This window comes from Hippocampus guttulatus, chromosome 1 (genome assembly GCF_054856545.1).
Source record: "Hippocampus guttulatus isolate MCC_2025c chromosome 1, RoL_Hgut_1.0, whole genome shotgun sequence".
Classification (NCBI taxonomy): Eukaryota; Metazoa; Chordata; class Actinopteri; order Syngnathiformes; family Syngnathidae; genus Hippocampus; species Hippocampus guttulatus.
In genome coordinates this window covers 2,480,646-2,495,166 of record NC_141261.1, presented here as the reverse complement: position 1 = coordinate 2,495,166, position 14,521 = coordinate 2,480,646, and the positions used below count along the sequence as shown (strand labels likewise).

The window sequence follows — 14,521 nt, the reverse complement described above, 5'->3', positions numbered from 1 at the left end:
CCTAATTGTTTGGTGTTGTCGGCTCCAAGATGTAGTTCATGGCAAACGTGTGGTCTTGCGCCTGCCCAAAAACCTTGAGCTGCTGATGTCCAATAAAATCTCATAGTCAAACACAGACAAGTAAGCTGTATGCTTTTTCAGTCGGTGTCGTCAGCTAATTTAGGATTCTTTTTCTTCTTCCTTAGATCACCCCATCGGCAAAGCTTTGTTGTACAGTGTAAATCCAAAATAATGCATGAAACCCATGCTCTTGAAAGAGCACGATCGGAGGTAACGGCCCTCTATTTGACGGAGCACAGATGTTCACGTGTGGAAGTGAATGAGGTTGCACTGCCACCGTATGCTCACGGTGAAGAGAAGACCGAGTGCCATTACCTGGCATGAGATAAACATTTCAGCCCACTGCTGCACCAAAACCACTACTTGTGTGTCCGGTCAGCAGTTTTTATACAGTAGCAATCGCATCAGTGTGAGAGCACGCTGGAAAATTCCCCAAACTTCGCGATGAGGCTGCAGTACTGAAGCTATCTTCAGCATGCAGTTTTTCCCAAGACATGCTGCAGGCTACTACATTCAGGACATACTTTATGTCATTAAACAGAACTGAGCATGTAATGCACTCTAAATGGAAGGTCCATTTTTGACCCTTGGGAAGAAGCAGCTGCTTGGGCTTGTATTCATCAAGTGAAACTTTAGATTACAAGGTTCCATCATGACCCGAACACTGAGAATGACCAAAAAAAAAAGTCCAAAGCGGAACGTGAGGATGCTACGGATGAACATGGTGGGCTAGTAAACGCATCCAACGAATTGATTTTGTTATTGACGTGTTCTGAATGTTACCTCATACGTCTCTTTATAGTCACCAAACGCTTGTTTCCTCATTTGACCTCATTTTCTTGCAGGAACACAAATGCAAATTCCACTTGGCAAGGACACTATTACTTACTCAATCTTCGGGAAGTTTCTTCCTACCCCTTCTAAATGTCACAAATTTTCTCGGTCAGGGTAAGAAGTTGCCTCCAAACATCGACGAAAATGCAGAGGAGGGCGATGTGTCGGATGAAGACAGTGCAGATGAGATGGAGGATGACTGCAAGCTGATGAACGGAGATGTAAGCAACAACCTTTTTTAATGTCTTTGTTGAAGAATCTGATGCCGGAATGTCAACTTTACTGTGTGTTTCCTCTTTAATGGTCCTTGGTTTTATTAAAATGGAAGGTGTAAACCTTTCCATTTAATGTGTATGTGCATTAATCTGAATGTTGTACCCCAATTGCTCAGTCACCTGTTAATGCTAATATCATATTTATTAGCTGACAATGAATTGAATACATGGGTGGATGATAAAAACAGAGGCCATCCCCTTTACTTTTAGTACAGTATGGCTCAACGCTTGATTGTCTTGGTTTATTGCTATACTCTGCCATCATGTGGCTGCACTCAACATACGCCTATTTTTGGTAGGGTTATTAATCTTAGTTGTATTCACATTATAAGACATTTTCGACTCCGTCATCTATAATCTGTATATATTTTCCTATAGTGCACATTAAGAATCATGTGTTATCCACTTGAAATGTAGGAATCTGTCACGGTTCATCTGCGCATGTTTTTATGCACCTTCATCTATATTGAATTTAGGCTCACGTCTGTCAGAATTTCTAAGACACATAAAGTGCAAGCTACCCTATAAAGCACTCAAACAGTACTTTTCCGTTTTTCATTAATGCTTTAACAATTTCATGATATGGTTTCTTTCCTCCTGTGCAGATGTCTGCCAACAGGAAGCAAATAGAGAACATGGCGAAGAAAAAGCTAGACAACCTGATGAAGGAGTCCAAGATTCGAGACAGAGAAGACCCAGACAGTTTCACCATCGCTGCACTTCCACCTGCTGGGCCTTTGGATGTAACTGGCTCAAAGGCATGCTCAAATAACATCTTGTTCTACACACTAGTGGATGAGAAAATCGAGGCTAAATTGCAATTACTGTACACATTCGGGAAAAAATCCAACCACAAAAGTATTGAAGGAGTGTTTTTCATAATGAATATTAAAGTTGTGTTCAAAAATATGTCATATGCTTCTGTCAACAGGCTAAAGGGCAGGATGGATCGGTGACATCGGAAGAGGCTAACACCAGCAGCAATAAGCGCACTGGCCACTCATTCATGGGGAGCTTCTCAAAACGCAAGGTTTGCTTTTTGTTTACTCTTGTAGTGTTTGGTCTTCCCACACAAAGGAACCAAACGTGGACATGAATGAAGCATTTTGGAAGATTTATAATGACACCCGCCTGGTCTTTGTCATGGGAAATCCTTTTCAAACATAATGCATGAAAATAAATATGAGAAGGAATCAACAACATTCGATGCAGTCTCTCAAGTCAATTACGTGCCTGTTTGAAACTCTTTGATACGTAAAAAATAGATGTCTGATATTTACACTAAATAATCTTCTCTGCACCAATAGACAATGCTTTGGCCCGACTAAATTAAGCTCCTCCCCTCAGTTCTACATAGTTCCTTGGCATAAAGATGCCACCAGATGGAGCAAAAGCGACATTTTCATTTTAGATTTGACTTTGGCCTGAGCATAAGAACAGCAAATAGTTGAGTTTTTCAGTAAATAACAGAGGCCAGGTCCTCTCCCCTCAAAAAAATATTCGACTAGGCAAATGCCAAACAGTTGCAAATATTTCTGGTGAGGAGTTGTTATCTAGGAAGACCATCCATATTCTGTGCTTTTACTGTTCCCAACAACAGAAAAAAATAACAAAGTTGAAGAAGACCTCAAGCTTGGAAGACACAGATACAGACCAAGAAAGCTCCAGCAGTGCATCACGAGCACCCTTACATCACAACAAGTAAGACACGCACGCACGCACGCACACACACACACACACGTACACATGACTGTTATTCTTTAGTTTCTCAATGTCCCTGGAGAATTTTGGGGGGAGTGAAAAATCGTACTTTTTCCAAAACGATTACATCATACTTTGTTGTTATTAATAGTCCCTGGTTCACTCTTTGTTTTATAAATCCACCAATTCTCAAATCAGCCAATCAATCAAAGATCTCAAACACGCAGGCCTCTAATTCAATAGGCGTGCTGTACATTATTTAAACAGGTCAGATTTATCATTTGGTGCGGCCCGGTGCTCGACCGATTACTGTGTCGTACTCACGGTGCAGAGGTGCAAGGTTCGTTTCCGGCTCCGAAATGGATGGATGGCGGATTTATCATTTCTGTCCAATTTCTAACCCTCCAGAAAGAAGAAAACCATGAAGTTGTCCAGAGCACTGTCGGACCTGGTCAAATACACATGCTCCGTGGGCCTCTATGATGTTGAAGCACAAGGTGTGTTCACTACACTTACCCACATTCTCAGATTATACAATTGTATAATTAGACAATTGTTTGACAAACATGTGTTGAACCATCCAAGAACACATCAGAAGGTAGAAGTGCCGAATGGATTAAAAAAAAAAATTGGCACTTCAGGATTTTAAGAAAATATATACTACAGGGATTTGCTCACCAGGCATTCACATTATGACAATGTTTTTTTATTCCAGTGATGAACTGTAGTAGCTTCAAACTAGTGAAATATCAAATCTGATATTTTTTTCAGATTATTTAGACAGATTTCGATGACTGGTGCATACTTTACTAGGGTGAAGACCGGTACAAGTCCTCCCCTCATTTTCGTCAGTGCTTTTTAGAAATCATGCAGTGGTTGTGGGTTCGATCCCGGCTCCGGCCTTCCTGTGTGGAGTTTGCATGTTCTCCCCATGCCCGCGTGGGTTTTCTCCGGGTATTCTGGTTTCCTCCCACATTCCAAAAACATGCCCGGCAGGCTGATTGAACACTGAAAAATTTCCCTCGGTGTGAGTGTGAGCGCGGATGGTTGTTTGTCTCTGTGTGCCCTGCGATTGGCTGGCAAACGATTCAGGGTGTCCCCCGCCTACTGCCCGAAGACAGCTGGGATAGGCTCTAGTACCCCCCGCGACCCTTGTGATCGGAAAATGGATGGATGGAAAATATAATTACCGGTACCTCTTCAACTGTTTAGCTGATTTTAATAGAGGTAGCCAGCACCATTAGGAGATGATTAAGGCAAAAAACGAAAATGTTGATGAGATGATTCTGCAAACAGTTGCATTAAGTTAATCACTGCTTATAATTGTACAGTCGTACTAAATTGTTTCTTTTTTTAAAAATGTATTTGTTGTGTGCCATCAATGGTAGCCAACTGCAGCTGGCAGGTTTCATCCCTGAGTGAAACCAAAGCCCATCAGGTGATGCAGCAGAAAGCCAGCTCCTTCAACCATTTTAACCAGCGACAGCTCTCACGCATCTACCCCTCTTCTTATCGTGTGGACTCTTCAAATTTCAACCCCCAGCCCTTCTGGAACGCAGGTTGCCAACTTGGTATGCTCTTGCACACTTTGACTCTCTCTTCTCTCTGGCTAAATAGTTCATATAGGTTTGCTGCCGTTGCTTGTGACTCCCGCAGCACTCATTACATTTTTGAGCGCTTTTTTTTTTTTCCACACATCCACTGAATCCATTTGTTTGGCATCGGTGAAAACACGTACACTCAGGCTTATAGCGCCTGACTTAAAAAAAGGAGAAAAGGTACACAATAGAGTGCCAGACAATATAATTTGATTTTGAGTGAGGCTACGCATGGCACTGGGGAAGAAAACTTTTCAAGCTTTTCTGCAAAATGAAAAATGCAGAATTTATTAGAATGGAAATATTTGTTCTTGGGAAGAACAAAAATGCTTGCAGCGGAATGGCCTCTCGCGTAATTTACAATACTTATGGCCCGAAACAAAGTCCTGCCCTGGTGTTCTGTGTGGCATTTATTTCTGGTAGTTTGGTGCCGGTTGTCGGAGCACCAAGCAATTTCTGATCCTTTGCAGTCAAGCTACCATATCACACAATGATTGGGCCAATGTGTATCCCGCTAAGAGTAGTATGGAATAACTTTCTTGACAGTTGCACTCAACTACCAGTCTGAGGGTCGGGTACTTCAACTCAACAGAGCCAAGTTCTACAGCAATGGCAACTGTGGCTTCATCCTCAAACCCAGCTGCATGTGTGAAGGTGAGCATGCGTACTTTGAAATATTATGTTATTTCAAAGTACTTATTATTTTATGTCAGTAATTTGTTTATCCTGAGAGGAGGGGGGGGGGGGTGGCATTAAAACTGGCTAAAATGCAATTGTCAGGAGGTGTCGTGAGACAGGGCAATAGACTAGCTACTGTACGGACATGCGTTGTGTTTTCATGTGCACAACATTTTTCTTTTTTTCTTTTTTTTTTTGCATACGTAGGTGCCTTCAATCCCAACTCGGAAGATCCACTGCCAGGTCAAATGAAGAAACAACTGGTGTTGAAGATTATCAGTGGACAGCAGCTGCCCAAACCCAAAGACTCTATGCTGGGGGACAGAGGAGAGGTAGAACACACTCAAACTTAGTTTCCTAGGAGTATAAATATCTTAATGGTAAATGAGTCAGTAGCATGGTGACATCCCGTGAAACTTGGTCATACACTCAAATGACATCAACGTTATCCTCTCTCCGTGTCAGATCATTGATCCCTTCGTGGAAGTGGAGATCATCGGCCTTCCAGTGGACTGCTCCAAGGAGCAAACTCGAGTAGTGGATGATAATGGTGAGCCTGTGGAAAGTACAAAACTGTAACTCACTTTTTTCTCACTTTAACACTCCTTTTTATCGTTTCTAAGATAGGTGGGTTTGTGGAGGTTTAGCTCACATTTTTAATTCATCATTTGAAATATAGTTTAATTGTGGAAGTTTTATTCATAAAGCAGGGCTGTACCATGAATGTATGACAAATTGATTAATTAAAATACAATGTACATTCAAACCATTTTGTTGTATAGTTCCTTCGACTGTATCTAAGGTGCAATACAAATGACAGTGACAATTGTAAAAACCTCAGAGAATCCTGCTCAATGGATTAGCAAATTAGGTCAATCAGATTAGAAATTAGATAACATTTTGCTGTTATTGGTTACTTGTCATAAAGCAGTGCCAACAAATAGATAAAGCAGTCTGTCAGCCACCTTCCAACAAAGTTCACTCTTGGCTAAGTAAGATGTTGCATTTTTGTTCGGATATTTTCCTCAATCCTTAGAGACAATTTGAACGAAGGAGAAATCATGATTGATATTATTTTCCAGAATCATGCAGCCCGAGTTAAAAGCACATCATTGGGCTGCTTGTATGGGTTGTGATGTATTATTGATGAGTAAAGTCCAAGGAGACCTGCACATGCAACATCCCTGTCTGCACACAAAAACACACGCCTTGAATAATTTATGACCGCTAAACTGTGTTCCACCACACGACATTCTCCTGACTCTATTTTCTCTGCCCTCTCCCTCTATCACTTGTCTCAACTTTTTGTATAAACTTTTCATTTCTTTTACTCTCCTGTTGTGTACTTCCAATACAACCCTTGTGGGGACCTTTCCATTTTTAACACCTCAAATCTCACTCGGGATGCACCTGTAGGCTTCAACCCGATGTGGGAAGAAACTCTGGTCTTTACCGTCCACATGCCAGAGCTGACCCTCGTACGTTTCCTCGTGTGGGACCACGACCCCATTGGACAAGATTTCATTGGCCAGCGTACCATCGCCTTCAACAGCATGATGCCAGGTAAGACTTACTCATCACCTGCTTGTGGATGTGTTATTGTTTAGGGTGATATATGTTTTGTCTTGCTGCACGCTGACTTCCGCGGTAAATATAATCCGTGTATTTGCATCGAGAATCTTTTTTTAAATGACTTTTTTTCCCCACCTTTTGTGTTTGTGTGCAGGTTATCGCCATGTGTACTTAGAAGGTATGGAGGAGGCTTCCATCTTTGTTCATGTAGCTGTACATGACATCACTGGTAAGGTAGGTATTGCAGTCAAAGCCACTCAGATAGCTAATACTCCCTCCCCGTGCCCAATTTAACATTTGAAAACTGTGAAATAAAAAATGTAAATTTCTCTACCAGATGATTTGTAAATTGACATAGGGACAAGTGGATTGGATCTGATTTCCCACCTGAGTTGCAGACCCGATTACAAGTCTACTTTTTTTTTTTTTAAACTACACAAAGAAGTAAAAGTACATGCATCGTTATTTTGCTTACTCTGTTTATTGTCGGTGATGTGCATATCTCACTATTTTGGATTTATGTTCAAGGAGGTTCCAAATAGGGTTAGTCTGTGTTGTTGCTGATATTTCAACTTTGAGAAAGAATGCAGCTGTCGCTATAAACAATTGTGCTGCTTCCTCTGTCTCAGGGCACTCAGCCGTTTCCAGTCACTTGTAAATCTGTTCTCCACATTGTCCTTGTTTTGAACTTTGTCTTTCGTTGAAGCTCTGTACTTCTTGTTGTGCTTTGTATCTTACTTCCCACCGCACCGGTTTTTTATGTCTTTTTCATCTGTTCCCCTCTGATTCTCTCTCACTCTGCTTCTGTCTGTTTGTAATTCCAGTGGACCCCTCTTTTACCAAATGATTCATTTCAAAGCAGGACATTTTTAGGAACGTTGAAGCTGCCACTCAAAGCTCAGGTGTAGTGACACCCAGTCGGCACCTTGCATGAGCCCAGTTGACACATTCCCCCTTGCACATATCCCACTCGTCCGCTTTACATGCAAGAGCAACTCATGCCTCGCATGAGTTATTGAAGGCTTGGCCTATCTCCACTTTCCGTGATCCATCAAGTAGATCCAATGTCTTTAACGGCAGAGCTTTTTGAAAACAGAAATGTTCATTTAGGAATCTGCCCAGCATCCTTCTCTTTTTTTCTGCATTCAATTGGATTATTCCATCATTTTAAATCTGTCCAGTATATTAAAACAAACATTACTACTTGAAAGGAATGGTTGCACGATTGACTTGACTCCTAGTTCGACTCACTGCTGGTGCTGACAATTTAAACTTTAAATGTGTATTTAAGCTTGCATATATAAATGTAGTCCCTTAAATTTCCAAGTTGGGTATAACCTCTAATCATATTTAATATGTTTCCACTTCCACAGATTAATACATTTATTTTCGTGCCGAGTGCCAAATGACCACGACTTGACCTTGTTGCCATTTTAAGGCTGTCAATGCCAGGCTTGGACATAGGAAACGGTTGCAGGGTTCAGAGTAAAAATAGAGATTTATTGGAGGGCTGGTCAATCTGTGGCGAGAGGCTAATGAGGCTAATATATGAAAAACATGACAAAATAGGCCATTCATTGAAGGTGCGCCTCATAATCCAGTGCGCCTTTTAGTGTGGAACATACGGTAGTCAATACACTCACCAGATTCTCAAATCTCCTCATTCCCCATTCTTCAAGCCTGCTTCTCTTTGGTCCGGTCCCGATCAGTGTAGGAAGCTGGCCATGTTGTATACAGTACCTGTTGTTACTCACAGACCGCAATGACGTTGTCCCGAACTGATGTTATTTCCCCACACTGTGCGTCTGTTTGTGCTTGTGCTGCGTGTGATGTACGTGTAGTAAAGCCACCGGGTGACTACAGACTGCGATGATCATTTTTTTCCTCCATTGTTCTCGAGTCTCCAGTTAAAACTCACCAGTACAGGATGTTGTTTGTGACCTAATACATTCTCCGAACCAATCGGCTGTCGAGAGGCGATTTGGGGAAAAAAGTAAAAATGTTTCCAACTTGAGTGAATATACGGATTTTTGGTGAAAACGCGTCAGCGGCGCTGCCCCGCATGCCTTTGTGCTCGACCACGTAAACTGTATTCCCAATGTATGGAATCGCCCTGCCAGAAACACTCACATTGCATTCAGTGTGACGTTCGCGTGATAACGTCAACGCAAGAACAACACCAGATAATTAGGATTATTTCCGTGGTTGCTGGTGTTATTTTCTTGTGAAAGTGGAGGAATTAAGTAAAACAAAATGGGGTGGACCAAGTGAGAGGAGTGCAATTTGCATGGATCCTTTGAAAGATTCTGACTTGGAGGACACAGTGTTTTGGTCGAGTTTGGAATGAAATGGCTTACTTTAACCAGGACGGATGACTGTCGTCCTCTGGAGCAATGGCTTCTTTTCTGCATCGATTACAGTGCTGATTTTAACATCTATGCAGCTCCTTGGGCTCAGCTATTGGACACCTCCTTCCACAGAGATCATTGCTTTTGTACAAGTGCTATGGACTCCACACGGCCAACGAGAGAAAATTAAAATTAGCTGCTCTTTTCTTCATTTCGTCATTCTTTTAGCAGTGAGCTTATTGTTTTTCCGTGATATTTTCAGTAGTTGAAGTGGGCAAAAGTAAAGATACCCAGATAACATTTGGTAACAACTGATGACAGTTTTTGAACATTTTAAACAACGTACAGTACGTTGTTTTGGAATCAACTGATTATCTACACTTACTTTGCTGATGTCACACCAATCAATTTGGCTGAGAAAAAGGGGGCATTCCAGAGACAATGATTTTTTTTTTCATGCATTGCTCCAAAATGAATTGATTTAATTAAATTGAATGTCAATTTTATTTTGATGAGCAAAGAAGTAAATTGAGTTTTGAGTGAAAAATGGACCATCTGGCATCCATCGTCCCTTTAAGATCACCTTCATAAATACTTGAGTCATTGGCATAGGTGTAGGGGTGTCCAAGTAAACATTCAATATTTAAAACAGGCTTACTTTTTAGATTCTGAATATTTAGGACACTGACCTCTTTTTGAGAAGACTTTCTTTATTTCATGTTGTCTGTACCTCACTGTTTCTGTTACTTCAGTACCAATACTTGGACTACTTGGATCTACTTCCGACATTATTTTAAAGTTCATTTCCATTTGTGTTTACTTGGAGGTCATTCCAATGCCAAATCACCCAATAAAAATCTGAAAAATCTGACCAAGCGGATTTTAGTTTTAATGAAACTTGTTGTTGATCAATTGGAGCAGAGGTTCAGAGCTACTGCCCACCGAATTTTAATTAGTTCGGCAAAAAGGGGGGTGGCTGTCCTCACTTGAACCCTTCAATCTCAGGAACTACAGGGTCAATTTTCGCAAAACAAGATGTAAAATGTGGATGTCTTGTTGAATTCCCTTTCCAACAATACCTGATTTGTGAAGATTGACCCGGTATTTCTTCAGATATAAGGGTTCAAAGGAAGCTGGACACGCCCTTTTTTGACAAACTAAAAGTCGGTGCAACGTAGGTCGACCCCCTGCTCCTGTCGACCTAAAATTTGAGATTTTGTGTTGTGCCATCACTATCAACAAGTACATCAGGTTCCATTAAAATCAAAATCCACTTGGTTAATACTCACTCTGTGATTTGGCCTGGAATGAACCTTTGGAATGATATTGGACACAAGCAGACCTTCACAGTCATCGCATTGTCTGGATGTTATTGACAGTCAGACGTTCTCATTGTCATAACAGCCATTGTTCTTTTGATAGCCTGACTGTGCATTTACCAAGCACAGAAAAACATTCACACTTTTGAATGTCAATGACATTGTACTGACTTGTTGTGTAGTGTTAGCAATTGCAGTATTATTTTTGAAAAAGTGTTCAGTCCCCTTGGCTTGATATACAAACTTTGTCAAACTCTTTAACTGTACATAGGCTTGCAGTAAGATTGGCACCAAATACGGTGGACCGTGTTTTCTATAACGCATGCATTGCTTCAGCATATATTGCTCATTCTTGGCTCATTAGAAGTCTGAGAATCTGAAAATGAATCCCACAGAGCTGTTATACACAAAATGTAGAATTCTACTCTGAGGCGGCTGTTAAATACAACTGTGTGTATCGTTGTTCTACACATGTGAAGTAATAACTGACATGCGAATAATTTCGTTACACTTTGAGGGAACGTGGCGTACAACTGAAAGGTCTTTGTTAACACTGAGCCACCCATTTTGTGTCACAGGAAAGTACATGTGGATGTGTTATGTTTTTAGTTCCTCCTTCAATAAGCATGCTCGCTCCTCGAAAACTGTGCGTTACGACGATAATGCAGTGCCCCCGATGTTATCTGCATTATGGCGGCGTTTATTTTTGCTTCATCCTCAGTGACTTTTCAACTTTTTAATTGGTCATTCACCAAGTGTTTGACAGTTTTGTTTTGTTGTGCTTTCATCAGGCCAAAGCAGCCAGCGGCATAAAAGGCCTGTTTCACAGAAATCCAAAGCAGGCCTCCCTCGACAGCCATGCTGCTGCACAGCACAGCCGTAAGCAGCCGTTTGGCGCCCACCTCCTGCGGCGCACTGCCAGCGCACCGACCAAAGGTCAGCCCAAAGTCAAGAAGGGCCTCCCCGAGATCACCATGAACACCAAAGACTGCAACTCGGAGGGCACAAGTGAGGACCGAGAGTCTGAGGGCAAGGCCTCTGCTTCCTCCTCTCACCAGCCAACACCACCACAACTGCGCAACGGCGATTCACTGGCATCCTGCCAGGCCAAGGGACAATGGGAACACCCTGACACCAATGGGACTTTTCACGCTGAGGGTAAAGGTAAGAGCCCTCGTTTTGCTCATCGCCGTCCTCTGAGTGAGCCTTTGAAACGGGCCGGCCGACTGCGCTTTCACGATGCGGATAGCAAGGCGGGAGTTTTTGCCCGAGTCTCACTTCACAGCTCCAGCAGGGTGGGAATGTCTTCTAACTGTATCACGTGCGTGATCGACTCCGGGGAGAGTCCAGACGCGGAAAGAAAGGGTGGTGTTGAGGAAAGGCAGGGATCAAAGTCAAAACCGGCAGACGACCAGGACAGACATAACGCTTCAACCGAAAAGACGGCTAAGCCACAATGTACGGCTCATCGCCGCCCCCGAACTTCTGCGTCAATCTCACAGTCGCTTCCTCACTCGAAGGAGGCCCGGTTTCAGTCCTCATCCCAGGCTTTCCTACGACCCAAGCCTTTCCCCAGATCCAAAGCCAGGCAAACGCTGGCTGCCCCGCACATGCAGTCTCTGCCTGATGCTTCACAGAGGAACGCTCTGTCTTGCAACATTCCCCGTCGACGCTTTCCTAACACTGTCACACCAGTGCAGAGCCTGACGCCAGATTGTAGGACCGACCTGCGTTGGCGTCAAACGTCGGTGCCGAAATACGGCACTGTGTGCGGCCCCGCCTTCATCCCCTTCGCAAACGCCGATGACAATCGGAGACTCTCGCTCAGCGATGACAGCAGCAGCTGTGACAGCTTTGGCAGCCTGAGCAGCTTTGACTCCCTCCCAGTGCTGCCTCAAAGTTCTGTCCTTGACAGCCGCAAGAGGGCGGTAGGCACTCTTCAACGGGAGATGAATGCCCTGTTCGCCCAGAAAATGGAGGAGTTGCGTCATAAATCACCCCTGTTCTTCGCCGGTAAGATGACGAAGCGTAGTGTACGTGTTGTGTAGTTGCCCCCGTGTACTGTAGAAGATCATTTGTAGTTCACCATAAAATCCTCCCAGAGCACCTCCTGTCTGTTTGACAATAATAATCCTCCTGTTTGCTCTCCCAGTAAGCGCAAACCTCCAGTGTCCAAAACACTTGACTTGAAATCCTCTTCCTTTAACCAGGAGCTTATTTAGAAGCTTTCTCCAAAAATACACGTACGAACAAAAAGTGATGAAATCGCTCCTCAAATATTTGATTCAAATTCTGTTTGTCTTTGCCCAAAATACGCCTTCTGATACAGATAACACAAATGGTAAGTTTGGAGTGCATAATGAATGGAGGTCACCTCAGTGCATCCATCCAAACATGATGACCTTTTTCTTCTAGCTTGCAATTTTACTTAAGAACAATGAGGCTAAAGTTTCTGTCACCGTCACATTTGAGGTCTTTTTGATATGCTTTAGGGTGATATTTTTGCACCCATCTACCTGGTTTTAATTTGAGATAATTGTTCATGACATATCCATGTTAGGAAGTGCATTACCTTTACAGTGTTAATCAATTCTTTTCTCCGGAAGCTGTTCCCTTGCCCCCCCCCCCCCATCTCCTTTTCTTTCCAGTTTTTGCTGAACTCCTTTTTCCTGTTTTTCCCCTTTGCACGCTCTCTCTGTTCCTAGTGCAGAATTGAGGGGATGACCAGAGCCAGGTAAACCTGCTGAAAGCACACAACCAAATGCTCCACTCAAATACACCGTGTCTATGATTTTTATGTGCATCTCCACTTCACCCATATTTTTCTCCATCTTACCCGCGTTTTTCCTTCTGCTCACCATTCACTTTTGGGTGCTTTCTTTCTCAGGGGTTGATTTGGGTTTGACATAAACAATGAAAACACTTGCTCGATGCTGCCACGGCAAGTTTGGTCTTGCTACTGGCCCAGAAGGGACGCCATTGTGAGAAGAAATAGTTCAGATGGGAAGAAACTAGTAACAAAACCAAACTTCGGTTAAACTGACATCATTCTCGGTCATTTGAAGACCTTGAAATCAATACAGCAAACGCAACACAATGCCTCCTGTAAGGATTGCTTGTGATGCTTTATGGTGTTGCAGTATCTCATTGTCCGTCTAAACAATTTCATTGTATGTCAGGGGAATTTCGTTTTTAGAATTGAATTTGAGTGGACAGAAATTGGACAGTTCTGCGTGCACGATGCATGAGGGGTTACACTGTCGCACTAACAAGGAGTTAATCAGGGGAAAGAAGAAGAATGTTGATGTAGCTCCAAACACTAGAGAGAAGGGGTGCCCAAAATCTTTTGAGCGAAGAGCTATTTTTCAAGCAACCGACCTCCCGCGGTTGACCTCTTGCCGCGCGTACGCATACGCACGCAAGAGCATACTGTATGCGCACGCACGCATGCATGCCACGATGATCAACTGCCATAACCACCCCGATGATGAACGAAACATCAAAATGAACTAGATACCGTACAAGAGTTTGTGAAAAGGATATCACTGCCTACCTTAGCATAGACCCGACGCAGAGGCATGGGACGCATTTTTTTGCTGCGTGTAAAGTACTATCGTAGCTCACGCGCACCGCGTTAAACTGCGTTCTCCTGGCGCTCCATATTCCCATTCTTTGCCAGTGCCATCGGTGAATGGCAGATGAAACCAACTTTGAATGAGAATTAGAATTCAAAAAACAAAAACAAAATTGACATATCGCAATAGCTCTGATCGCAAGCTGCAATTGCAGACTGCTGAACTTCTGGCGATGCTTGTCACGCGCCACGCGTGCTTTTTTTATTTGATTTTATTCATGCTTTTTTTGTGAACGTGAAACTGATGGGATTTTTTTTTTTTTTGGGCCATTTCCCCCTATACCCTCTGCGACCAATTTGGGACCAGTCCGCGGATCGATCGACTGGCTGGACACCCACGCTATAGTGAATGCGTTTTGCCCGCAGAAGAGCACACTTGAGGGTGTTACCCCTCCCCTCTCCTGTCCCCTCAAAAAACAATCTATAAAATAAAATAATAGGACCGCAACAAGTGAAAGAGACTTTGGACTTAGGGGAAAGCTTAGCCAGAACTCAAAAAAGG

The 14,521-nt window shown here is 42.9% G+C and overlaps 1 protein-coding gene across 9 annotated transcripts in view; it reads left to right on the top strand.

Annotated features, from left to right (window-relative positions):
- plch2a (phospholipase C, eta 2a) overlaps positions 1-14,521 on the top strand; it is a 114,057-nt gene that overhangs the window by 96,642 nt on the left and 2,894 nt on the right. For 4 of the 9 annotated variants that reach the window (XM_086135580.1, XM_086135641.1, XM_086135722.1 and 1 more), the window contains 12 exons: positions 1,008-1,115; positions 1,775-1,927; positions 2,101-2,199; positions 2,770-2,870; positions 3,279-3,367; positions 4,259-4,441; positions 5,015-5,122; positions 5,354-5,478; positions 5,612-5,696; positions 6,563-6,709; positions 6,873-6,952; positions 11,177-11,549. In XM_086135580.1, the coding sequence (XP_085991706.1) occupies positions 1,008-1,115; positions 1,775-1,927; positions 2,101-2,199; positions 2,770-2,870; positions 3,279-3,367; positions 4,259-4,441; positions 5,015-5,122; positions 5,354-5,478; positions 5,612-5,696; positions 6,563-6,709; positions 6,873-6,952; positions 11,177-11,549 (1,651 nt within the window). Of the gene's footprint in view, positions 1-1,007; positions 1,116-1,774; positions 1,928-2,100; positions 2,200-2,769; positions 2,871-3,278; positions 3,368-4,258; positions 4,442-5,014; positions 5,123-5,353; positions 5,479-5,611; positions 5,697-6,562; positions 6,710-6,872; positions 6,953-7,542; positions 7,621-11,176; positions 12,727-13,090; positions 13,120-14,521 lie in introns of all 9 variants that reach the window. The other 5 variants (XR_015103578.1, XR_015103586.1, XM_086136037.1 and 2 more) reach the window with 5 other exon arrangements.